This window comes from Tympanuchus pallidicinctus, unplaced genomic scaffold (assembly GCF_026119805.1).
Source record: "Tympanuchus pallidicinctus isolate F22 unplaced genomic scaffold, pur_lepc_1.0 scaffold21, whole genome shotgun sequence".
Lineage (NCBI taxonomy): Eukaryota > Metazoa > Chordata > Aves > Galliformes > Phasianidae > Tympanuchus > Tympanuchus pallidicinctus.
In genome coordinates, this window is record NW_026294733.1 from 485,809 (window position 1) to 498,363 (window position 12,555).

The following is a 12,555-nucleotide window of genomic DNA, read 5'->3' on the forward strand; positions in this document are numbered from 1 at the left end:
CTTGGGAGAGGGACAAAAAAAAAAGCCCCATTGGCTGCTGGCCCTGCATCACCTGTTGCCAGGCAGAGTTCTGTGCCGAACGTCTCTGGTCCGCAGTTGATGCCAGGTCCCATCCCGAGCACTGCTGCTGTCGCGCTGTGGTCTGCTGCCTGTGTCATGGGAAGCATCTGCTGGTGTCACCGGTTAGCAGGCACACTGCCCGGCTCCGCTCCATGAAGTTTTAAGGCTGGAGCAGGCACAAGAAGGCTTCTTGAGCAAATCAATCCTCTTTCCTGGGGCAGCTCTCCTGCACCTGCAGGGATTGCTCAGCAAAGAGACCTCTTGTTGGCTGAAACCTGCTTGAGGAACAGAGACTCATCCACAAAGAATGGGGCAGGGACCCACACAAGACCCCTCTGCACCCTGTTCTGAAGGCATTAACATCTCACGTCTTCAAAACCAGCAACACACCCTTGGCTTTTAAAAACAAAAAAAGCCCATAAAACCACCCTGTGCCATTTCCAGCCCTCCCTTGCCCAGCCAGCAGCTGGGGCACAGGGTTTGCACAGTTCTGGCTGACGCTCAGCTCCTTGCAGGGAGAGAGGGCTGTGAGCCCCCAGACAGCCCTGGCCCAAGGGGTGCCAGGAAAAGCAAAGGGGAACTGAGCAAGTGAGAAAGCAGCACGGATTTCACCAACCTCTGTTCTGGGCAAGTTTTTCTCTTTTGGGTTTTTTTGAAGACATCTTTGCACAGGGCTGTGGCATTTAAAATTTATGTCAGTAAGTCAATGGCTTTCCCAGGAAGATACTGACCTTTGCACCATTGTTCCTCTTTCTTCACTGTTTCCTGCACCCCATGGCAGCACCTGCACCCAGCACTGTGGGACCTCTCATCCGCAGAGCAGACACAGAGTCGTGTCTCTGTCCTGCTCACAGGCGCCTAGGAGCTGAGCCCAGCACTGCTCCCAACTAAGGCTCCAGCCATGCAGCAGTCAGCACAGCTGATTTATGCTGCCCATGGACATCATGCTGCTATGTACAGGGGGAATCAGCTGTCTTTTTAGGACAAACCAAGCCTCCCAAACATCTGGGATAAGGAGCAGTCTTATGGCTGAGTTGAGACTTGCATGTTACCCACAGGGCTTGACCTGAGACAGCAATTCTTCCAGGCACGGAGGAGGAAATAACCTTGGGGGCATTTGCCTGTCGTCACTTGTTACCAGGCAAAGCCTGCGCTCCACAGCCTCTGTTCTGCAAGTCGGCCACAGCAGCACGTTCCTGGCAACACGCAGGACACGTCGCCCTGCAAAGCGACACGGAGCATGCTGCAGAGCCAAAGCCACAGCATTCACAGACCACAGACCCACACTGCCATGTGTATCAGCGATCAGCTCGTGCTCCGGGGTGTTTTTGCAGGGCTGGCAGCACCACGCATGGCTGCAGCGGCTCTGCTGAGGCAGGAAGAGGCAATACCCACAGAGCAGAGCCCTGCTGGCCAGCCAAGTGAGCCTTCCTCTCCAGGAGGCCCGAGGCGTCCCTGTGCGCTCCCACCACCGCATGGCTGTGCCCTTCTCTTCCTCACTCACCATTTCTCCCTGGGAGTTCTTACACCAATCTATGAAGCTGTTTCTAAAGACGTCACACCAGCAGAGAAATAACAGCAGTTTTCACAGTCACATTTTGCCATTCAGCCCCCAACCCCCGCGTTACGTTTGGCACAGTGGGAATGCCCTGCCCACGGCCCAGCACTGAGGCTGCAACAAGCAGCATGGGGGGGGGGGGGAGGTGAGAGCAGCTCAGGCTGCTACAGACCCTGCAGAGCTCCTGCTATTGGGGATGAAGGGCCAACAAAGCACATCGCCTTCCGGCAGGGGGCAAAGCTTCAACACCTGTGTGAGCCGGAGCAAACCTTCCTGCAGGGAGGAAACGCAACCCCAAGAGGGGCGTTAGGTCTGGACTCACCCTGCCTTGGGTTTGACATAAGAGCTACGCTGTTTCTTCAGCAGTTTGCTCTGTGAGTAAAGGAAAGCTACACGGGACACTGCCCATCAGCCCTGAGCCTCTGCGTGGGAGGGATCAGCCGTGCAGACAGAGCTGCTTCCCCTCACGTGCCCTCCAAGCACCAAAGAACCAGACGACTTTCTTTTTCTGGGCCTGCAGGGGTCAATTAGATGTGACACGGTGGTTGTGCTCTGCCATGGTTTCCAGCTGCTCCTCACAGACCCACTGAGCAGCAGGGAGCTGGAATCAATCACAAAATGTCAGCTCTGCCTTCAGAAAGTCTGTTAATTTGCAGAGACCTTCAGCAGTGCATCAGAACGTCTCAGCCTGACATTCCTCTGAGAGCCCCCATCTCGCGGGCTGAGAAAGCTGCCTGCGCCAAGAGATCGGCACTCCTGCCTGCCTCCCATTTACGTTCCCCAAGAGCCTTACCCAAAGAGACACCCGCTGAAGTGGCCCCATTAACAAAGTAGCACCAGAACAAGGTTTAACTGTGAAAAGGCACCATGAACAGAGCTGTGTTAGCAGTAACACAGCCCTGCTCCCTCCGCAGCACCGGGCTGTACTCAGCCCCACACTGGCTCAACTCCTCTTGGTTTTTCAGCACTTTCTTCGTGCAAAGTTTAAAGAACATTTCAAATACAGGAAAACAGCTGTTTACATAGCTGCAATAATGCACTTTTAAGACAGAAAGGGAAGTTGATTTCTAAAGCTTTCCACAGCCACATATAAAATTACAAATAAAACACGATGGCCGCGCCAAGAGAAATGCTGGCTTGGGGACACGAGCCCAGGCAAAGACTTTTTTTCCACAAAAAGGGGAAGTCATGTATTAAGCAACAGCCTGCAGAAAACCCAACCCTGGTTAGCTTGCTCACAGGCACAGCTTTCTTTTCCACAGCAGGGACACCTCTAGAAGATCACGACTAACTCAGAAACCACAAACATCCAAGTAGTTCTGGCTATGAAAACTAAGACGCACCACGGCTTCACATCGGTCTCGTTTCCTCTGCTGTGAAATACATCCCCTTTCACAGCATGGGAGCTCGAGCTGGAGACGAGCCTTGACAGGAGCAACACACCCTGGATCTCATTCAGGCTGGGCAGCCCTGCTAGAACAGAGCCTGCTTTGAGAACACAACAAAGCTGCTAGTCACAGCACCCTTCCTGCTAACGAGGAAGGCAGGTAGGTAAAGGAATCCCATTAAGTATTTTGAGCTGCAAAGGTGTTGGAAAGAACCTACGACAAAGCAGTGAAGTTCTTAGATCTGAGATCTTGAGGCTCACCTGTCATGGAGCTGCGCTAGAATCCCAAGTTCTCCTCAATCCTGATAAATACCATCACTTAAAGCCGACCGCAAGCATTTCTGCACAACCGCCTCACAAGAGCTGGGTGAGCTCACTCACTCCCTGCTGAGCCAGAGTCCCACTGAGAAGCGTGGAATTACAGAGGAGGAAGATGATGACGAGCACCTGAACCACCTACTGCACACTGCATTGCCCAGCAACTGCACAGCACAAGGCTGACCCACGTCAAAGCAGGCACTTCTGTACGAGGGCTGAAGTCATCATTTCTTGGGGGAAATTTTGATCATTTCAGCTCCCTTGAAAGGCAGAATCTGTTTTAGCTGTCAGCTTGAAGCCACAAGCATAAACAAACTCAGTTATCTGAAGCTGTACTTCTCAAATACCACATGCCAGTATGTCTTCCCTTTGTACAAAATCCTACTATAGCCAAAGAAACAACAAAAACAAGTGATTTCAAATCATGGAGAGCCAGGAAAAGCACTTTTTAAAAAGGTGGAAAAGGACATTGATTAATCCCAGATGATGGCAGCACATTTAGTGGAAAGTAAACATTAGTGCATGAAGCAGGGCAGGACCAGGAAGTGAAGTCACTTTTCTTAAACACATCTGGAAGCATAAACATACAAACAGCAGAGCTGAGAGCACTAATGCCAGTGCCTTCCTCCTGTGTATTCACACAGCACTCTGTTATGGCAGGACTAACAACCTCACCACAGACAGGAAGCCCCGCTTCAGAGGGGAATTCAGAATAAGCTGTTTGTGGATGTAATCAAACTAAAGCTGCTCAACCTCCAAGCAGCATTCAGTAAGCAAACGCACAGACGAAGTTTGTAAGAGAGCTTTAATGACAAAAGGTGCAGCACTGTTTACAGACGACGTCCACGGCGACCACCCTTTCTGCGAGTACTGTCAGAGGGGATGGGGGTGACATCCTCTGTGGGAGAAAAAAAAACAAAACAACCCTCTGTTACCTGACAGAGGTACTCCAAGAAACCAACTGGGCAAACCCACACGACCCACGCAGTCACCTCGAGCAGCCTGTCACTGCAGAACGGTCTGTAGGAGGCAGGACATCTGTGAACTCACCAAATGAGTTCAATCCCAAGGCTTTTAATGCCTAGGATGCAAACATCCCCATCTCCCAAATCAGTTGAATGAAGAAGCCACAGCATTTCTAAAGAAAAAGTTTGTGCATGATGTAATTTTAAGGGCAGCCAATGCTACTGTGCCTTACAACTTCCCTACAGGGTTCGGTGATCTCCCTCAAATAGTTCGAGGAACTCAGTTATTTCTGAGTCACTGTCTTAAACCAGGACCAGCACAATACCTCTAGGTAACTAAACTGCTGCTTTGGAAAAGAATAAAGTTACATCAGAGGCCCACCAGCATCTCAGTGTACAGCTGAGGTTATTGTGCAGGCACAAGCTGGGTATCTGGAGTCAACTGACGCCACCTTCTGGTTAACCTCCACTTACAGGAGATGCGTTTGCTTACACTGAATTACGCCTACAACAGCATCCGACAAAGGCTAAGCAGAACAGCCCCAAGTCAACCTGTGACACCAAGCACAACAATCCTATGGAATATATGCCCACAGAGCTCCTTCTGCTTAACAGTCCCTCAAGACCTTTACGGAGCAGCAAGGCTTTACAGTGATACGCAGAGACACGAGTGCCGACGTTTCACACCCTCCATTACTCACCAATGCGGCCGATCTTCATCCCAGATCGGGCCAGAGCTCTCAGAGCTGACTGGGCACCAGGACCTGGAGTCTTGGTCCTAGAGAAAAGAATCACAACTAATAATCATAACTAACAAATAACTGACATTAAAAAAAAAAAAAAAGAAAAAAAAAAAATCACTTCCCCCACTCCAAAATACCAAATTCACTTTCTTCCTCTTCCAGAGCCGAACTATCCACACGCTGTCAGGCACACTTTATTGTCACTCTATGGTAACATATCCTCAAGTTTAAAAGCATCTCCCTTTCCACTGCCACAGCACACCCAAATCCAACCAACTGAAGATGCCACTTCAGAACAGATTCCAGATGCTCAGTGAAAAGCAATGTCAGCCAGACACTAAACAGTGTGAGACACCCTGTGCCAAAGCCAAACTCACAGGGAACATTTACACTGACAACATGGCAGTGCAAGAACAGAAGGACCACAGGATGATCAGATGTAATGTAGCCTACTTCCAAAACCAAACTCACTTACTGACATACCTATTCCCACCAGTAGCCCGCAGCTTGATGTGCAGAGCAGTGATGCCCAGCTCCTTGCACCTCTGGGCGACATCCTGGGCTGCCAGCATAGCTGCATAGGGAGAAGACTCATCTCTGTCAGCCTTCACCTTCATGCCACCAGTCACACGACAGATGGTTTCCCTGCAAAAAGAAAAGAACCTATTCAGAAAAGAAGCAGTCCCCCTTTCCTTCCTGCAAAACAGCCTCCAGGTACTGGCAGAACCAGGTACCTATTTCTGTGGACGTTCTTGTAAAACGTAATTTCTCTTTTCAAAAGTGAAGGAGCCAGGTACGCAGTAAGGTGACCAGTGTGCAATACTCACTTGCCAGAGAGATCAGTCACGTGGACAAAAGTATCATTGAAGGAAGCAAAGATATGGCAGACACCAAACACATTTTCGCCTTCAGCAACCTGAGGTCCCAAGCTGATGACCTGTTCTTCCTTCTTCTCCTTGCCCTTACGAGGTGCCATTTCTGAACAAAAAGCAGAAATATTTCACACTTGCATCTTTCCTGTATACCGGTAAGATGTAGCACACAACTGCTTAGCAGGGCTGCACTTCACAGAGGGAACTAAGACTTGCTTTATCTCAGCTGTTTTCTGCATGTACTACAGCAGCAGAGCATGAGGAAACCCTTTCCATGATGACCAGCACCACTGGGGACTTCCCCTCACTCATTTACTTGACTTAATGGAAGTCAAGACCACACACAACAAAACATTTATTACAGATCCAGACACCATCACAAAGCTCTCTTGCTCTCCAGAGCTTTTGAGTACCATCAGGGGCTCTTATGCGTAATAAGCCACCTAACCACACCACTGGGTCTAGCTCAAGTGGTGCTTCTGCCTCTGAAGACTTCACTAATGTAGAGACTGGCAAACGTGGCATGCCAAAGTTTTTGAATAGCTGTCTACACATCTACTCCTACTGTACTCTATTGTCAAAAACAAGCTCTGAGGCCTTCTACCAGGAAAAAACGTAACAACGTTATTAAGGAAATCAGCTCAAAGCATGACCTACTTTCATCCCAAAGTTCCAGCCTGACGGTTCTCTATCTACAGAGAGCAGCACTTAATCCTGATTGTTAAATCGGGGCCTACACAGCCACTCCAACAAAGCTCCATTCCCTTTCTGACACGCTTAGTGAAAGGCTCCACAACTACTATCCCGAACTAAACCTGAAGCTCACACATCCATAGAACTCAGTAATATCCACCTCGCTAACCAATCAAAGCAAACGCTGAACCACCGCCTCAAACCAGGACAATCTTCAGAGCGAGGAACCCGCTTCTGTCCGGCCGCCCCCTGCCCCCGATGGGATGCCGGCCCCTTCCGGGCACACAGCTACGCCAGCTCCAGGCTCGCCTGAGGCCTAACGCAGCGCTCCGCCGGCCCCCCTTCGCCGACACTGAGCGCGCTGCTCCACGCAGCCCCGAGCCGGGGAAGGCGGGATGCGAGCAGGGACGGCGCGGCGAACCGGAGGAGAGAGGATGGCGGCGGATACACCGCAACGCCGCGCTCACCTGCGCGTCTGATCCGGCGGCCGCCGCTGGAAAGGAAGTGACTGGGGTCAGGGGGCGGGGTTACGGCGCTCACCCGGAAGTGGTGGCGGCAAGGGGCAGCTTCCGCCAGTGTCCGCCGGCACAGAGATGTTTTTAGTATCGCTGGCGCAGAAATTTGCCGCTATCTGCGTGGAGCCCTGCCGGTCCCGTTAAAACCATAAATAAACATAAATAAAGAACCTGATGTCCTCCCCTCATGTGTCCCTCCCCAAGATGGCGGCGCTCTCCCCTCATGTGTCTCCTCCCCAAGATGGCAGCGCCCACCCTCAGAGTCCCCTCCCCAAGATGGCGGCGCCCACACGTCAGATCTCCTCTCACCAAGATGGAGGCTTCATCTTTACAAGCGATCCCATCCCGAGGGGAGTCTTTCCTGAGAGCCCTTTTCTTTCCTGTTCGAAAGGGCTGTGCTATGTACCTAAAGGGATCCTTCTAAATGCTGCTAAATGGTGCTGTATGCCGTGTCTGTGAGGCATAAGTTCTCTCCCTACCTGGCCGTACCAGGTGCCCCACACGTGAGAGCTGCTCTCCCCGGCGCTGCTTTGGCACCAGTCCTGCTTCCTGTTCTCTGTCTTACTGCCACGGAAGGCCATCAGCCAGCTCCTGTTCTAACCTGGTACAAAGCACTCAGCCTGGCACTGCCAATTCCAGTTCAGTGAAGCAAAGTGAGACTGTGAGAAAGCAAGTGCTTATAGGATAACTATGTCTACCAGTACTTTCCTCAGCTTTGTCACATCTGTGCTCCTGACAGAGGTGTGCTGGGAGAGCTTTAGAAAGGCAGACACCTGGCCCCGGGCAGGCTGGCGTCAGGCCTGGAGGCCGCAGCAGAGCTGGGCACCAGCTGCTCCTCTTGCATTGGTGGTGGTTGGCTGAACACAACCGTGTCTCTGCATCTCACAGAAATCCAACTGGTCCCAAAAGTTCAGACAGGAACCTTTGTTCCAGTCCCCTGCAAAAGCCTGGAGAAATCCTACAGGACAGCATTGTTTCTACACCAAGACTTCATTAAGCCACTTAGTGGCCACGAAGACTCCTGAGGGTGTGGGCATGCCTCTGTTGAAGCTGACAAAAGCTCACACTGTGCAAGAGGCCTGAATGGAGAATGGGAGATTCTGCTTCACTCCTAACCCATCGTGCCGTCAGGTGACTCCTAGCTATTGACAGCACTGGGTCTGAGCTTAATGTCTTCATCCAGAAGAACAGCTACCACTCTGCTCAAGGCTTTTAAGACCTTAAACCCCAAGCTTAATGTGCAGCGACCTTGCCTGACCCATTAAAGAAAACCAAACAGACAGACTCTACAATCAACATCTCTGTTGACACTGTAGACCTTCAGCCCCTTTGTTCAGCTGTCTGATGCCAGGAGGCTCGTGGATGAAGCTTACCTGCTAATGTAACCCAGCTGTACACACTGCTTTGTGCTAAGACAGTTCTGCAGAAATGAAGTAGGTTTCTAATGCTGCTAATGTCTACCTTATTTCCTCTAAGAGCTGGATGCATACCATTTTCTGTCATTCTCACTGAAGATTTATAAGACTTTGGGGGGTATTTCGGAATACCCGTAAGAGGAATGTACCTAGATATTTTAATATGTGGAAGTCTTCAGAGCATTTTCTCTTAAGGAGCTAGTGGGAGAGATTTAAATACACATAATTCTCAGTTGGGAGGGCTGATGTAAGTGACATAGACTTTGTAGATGTGAACGATGGTGCAGAGATTCCCTCATAAAACAATTATCAAGGGAGATTTCTTCCACCTCTACAGCAAATAGAATGTAAATGTGTAAAGTTTTACATTAAGGCAATCCAGCAAGTGAATATTTAAATCAGTTCCTACTGATTTAAATAGGGCTCAGGAGATAGATGGGAAACATCAAAGACCTTTGGAAAAAAGACAGATCCTGACATAATAGCATTTGCAATATGCTTTCTGGGCCTGATCCTGCTCTGCTTTTATAAATACCTCCTCAATTAAACCAGAGGAGAAGCAGATGATTGCAGATGAGGTATGAGGGAGGCTCCATACAATTGTTCCATTGGAGGGATTGCACAATCTGAAAGCCTGAAAATGCTTCTGCAGGGAGTCAAACGTCTCTGCCTGGACAACAGAACTTGCTGCTGTCTGGTGGGAAACTTCTGAACCCCTGTAGTGCCTGGTGCTTTTTTTACCATGTATGAAAAGAGGTCAGTGCAATGAACGACTGATGCTGAGCTCCCCTGGACAGCACAGCTTTGTTTCTGATGCTGTTGCTGCACCAATGTGTCCCAGAGAAGCAGCTTTCCACGTGCACAGCAAGGCTGGTGTCTTTCAGGATATCTTTTCTCTTCTCTAGTCAAGCATGCAAGGTCCCTCATGGATGCAGCCCTCCCAGCTGCCACTGGGGAGAATAGGTTTGTTCCACAGTGCTCCCTTCTTCCCTGCTCCTCCCAGCACTGGGCTTCCCCCAGGAAAGATTTCTGTGCCCACAGATGTCACGATAACACACACTTGACCCTGTGGGCCATCTTGCCTGCTCTTCTCTTCCTTACCAGCTTGCCGCTCCGTCAGGGATCTTCCTGTTTAAATATTGGATGAGAGTCTTTTAAAATATACATTGGGAGGGCTGCTGTAATTCCAGACAGGGGCTCCAGTGACATGGGCTGTGGATTGATTTGGCTGAAGGGGAAATGAAGAAGCCGTTGGCCTGCACAAGGCTAATTTCCCCCTGCCACCACTGCACTTACCCTGCCTTCTGCTCTCACAGAAGTCTTGAGGACACAGACTCTTCTGCATCCCATTTTAACTCTGATACGAGCTATTGTTTCCCACTCTTTTGCCTTTCTTCCCTTGCATCTCACCTCCATGAGGATTTTTCCATTCCTTTTAGCTGTTTCTCCAGCACAGCCCTGTGTGCATGTACAGGGCAGACAGCAACGATCTTCCCTGAGGCTTGTGCCCGCTCGCAGATGTCCTTGTGGAACAGATGCAAGCCAGAGGCATGGAAATGGGCAAGCTTCCACTGACAGGGTAACAAGCTGAAACCAGGGTTCCAGATGAGCTTCTGAAAAAATCCAACAACCCAGCAGTTTGAAATGCTGCTCTGCCTGCAGTCCCAAAGCAGCTGGGAGGCAGTCTGCATCAAGTCCCTTAAGGCACTGTGTGGGCTGGGGTTTTTCCACTCCTAGAGATGAATTCTCAATTCTCTATTCTCCCTTCCCATAGGCGTTGCATGAGTCCTGATGTGTTTGCAAGGGAGCTTCCTGCCCCTGGAATTCGGGGCATTCCAGGCCCCGAATGCTGCCCATGACAGCACATTATATGGCTTCCAGGACCAGCACTGAGGACCTTCCCAAACTGGGATGAGTCACAAGTGGAGCACCCAGCATGAGCTGCAAGGACTGTCCCCCAGCCTGGCCGGAAGGATGCTCAGGCCACTGTGGGGTCAGTGGCAGAGATCATGTGTATTTGCTTTGAGAAATCCCCAAGATTTAGCTCTTTAGTGGGTAATTAAAATTCCAGCTGCTCCTTGTGTAAAGGCCCATGGGAAACCACAGTCATAGTGATGCTGCAGGCAGATTTCATAACTCAGCCAGTGACTAAACAAAATGGGGCCCAAGAGCCAACAAAAATAGCAATGCTGCTCTTGACCCTACATTCTGCCCAGGTCCTGGCATAAACCAGTCCTGGCTGGGACGAGGACAGCAGGAAGCCCTGGCCTGACCCGTGAAGCACCCGGCTCGGGGCTTTCCGCAAGTGGGAATTTTTGGCACTGCAAGGCCGTTGTTCCTGGGGATGTGTTGTTCCCATGAACCACTTGCTGAGTGCTGCCACTGCACTGACGGCCCCACTGGTGGCCTTAAAACAGATGGGAGAGGCCAAAATGTTCCCTGGAGGCTGAACTCTTGCCATGCGCCTATGGAGCAGGGTCTGCATGTGGGGTTGGTGGGCAGCAGCTCCATGTCCCTCGCAAGGGAATTTTTCCTCTGATAACACTTATAATGAGAAATTGAGGTCTTGAGTGCTCCCATTCTTGGGTGAACTGAAAAAAAAAAGTATTTCCTTCCTATTAAGGCTGTTGGGGTTTCTGGCATTAGAAATGCAGTTTGTGCATGCACACATGTGAAATGATGTGTCAGAAACAGGCATAAGAAGATGAAAAAAAAGAAATCTCCAACGCTGAAGTTAAAGCACTTAAGGAATTGGCAGAGACTTCAAGAGCCAGTTTTGCTCCTAATGAAGTCGGTGGAAGTGCTGCTATGGACTTCAAGGGGGCCATAATTCGGCTGTAACTCAGTAGGAAGCTGGAGGTGTTGATTAATAAATTGGAGACAACGCAGAGGAAAGCTGCTCAACTTCTTGCTAACAGATGTGCCGAAGAAGAGCCTTTAAGTCAAAGTATGCAGGGAAGGAACTGTTTTTTCTTACATTTGCAAACAGAAGATAGGAAAAGAAGAAAAAAAAGCTATCTGCTATTCATGTAAAATGGTAGAAGTGGTATTAGTAAATACCAATGTATTTCTAAGCAGCCTTCTGTTCCCGGCGAATAGGTCATGCTCCTGAAAAAATGTATTAGCAGACGCCTGAGCAAGTGTTCAACACATTCCTTTTTCTCAAAAGTCAGTATTCAGTGGAAAATGTTACCACTGGAGATTGTGGATTCTGGAGATTGTCCTCAGTTTGGTGTATGCCTTTCATTACTCATCCTTGGCTTTTTGCTCGATGATTTGTACATGAGTCGCCTCTGTTAGAATTCTGACAGAGGTTAGCTTGGCCCCATAAAGCTATTCGTAGCTCAGATCCATTTTCAGGCTGAGTTTGCAAAACACTTAAGGCTGAAAAAATTCCTTTAACATAATTTACAGCGGCTCACAGTTGAAAAATTTCCTGTTTGTTCCTTTTTACTTTCTGAGCTTTCAAGTAACTTTGGCTTAGGGAAGATATTCAGAGATCTTCAGAGAAAAAACTTGTGAGGAAAGTGAAATGTTTAAGCATAAGAAGTCTTTGACTTCAGTGAACGCTTTGGAGGAAAATTTGCAGCCATAATTGTCTGTGATTCTTTTTGTCTTCTTCTCTACTGTTTCCTTTTTTATTTGGGGGGGGAGGGGGGAAGAGGGGTTGATTGTTTGTTTATCTGCTTGTTGCATTTGATTGGAATTGCTTCCTTGCCTCCTGTTGAGTAGGAAGCTCTCCTGGAGTGCACTGCCAAAGCCCAGCTCCAGACAACCTTCTGCTGCATCCCATTCCCGTGGGCTGGACCTGAGCTTCCTGGGGTCATCTTCATGCCCTGCTGGGCACGTCCAGCCCCTGCTGCTGCCCTGGGGTTTGGTAATGCTGCATGGAGCACAGACAGCCCTGCAGGCGCAGCACGAGTTTGTCATGCCTTGGAACGGATGTAGGGAGATCTCAGGAAAGATGTTGTTGTTCTCAGCGTTGCTTTGAAATGCCTTGGCAAGGAATTCCCCTGTCGTTCACAAGCA

The 12,555-nt window shown here is 49.7% G+C and overlaps 1 protein-coding gene across 1 annotated transcript; it reads right to left on the reverse strand.

Moving 5' to 3' along the window:
* Positions 1-4,110: 4,110 nt before the first annotated feature.
* On the reverse strand, positions 4,111-7,181 carry RPS14 (ribosomal protein S14). The gene is made up of 5 exons (XM_052684972.1): positions 7,064-7,181; positions 5,859-6,009; positions 5,515-5,676; positions 4,990-5,066; positions 4,111-4,221 (listed from the first exon to the last, which is right to left on the reverse strand). Exons 2-5 carry the CDS (start codon positions 6,005-6,007, stop codon positions 4,154-4,156), a joined length of 456 nt encoding a protein of 151 aa, XP_052540932.1. The 5' UTR covers positions 6,008-6,009; positions 7,064-7,181; the 3' UTR covers positions 4,111-4,153.
* Positions 7,182-12,555: the final 5,374 nt, after the last annotated feature.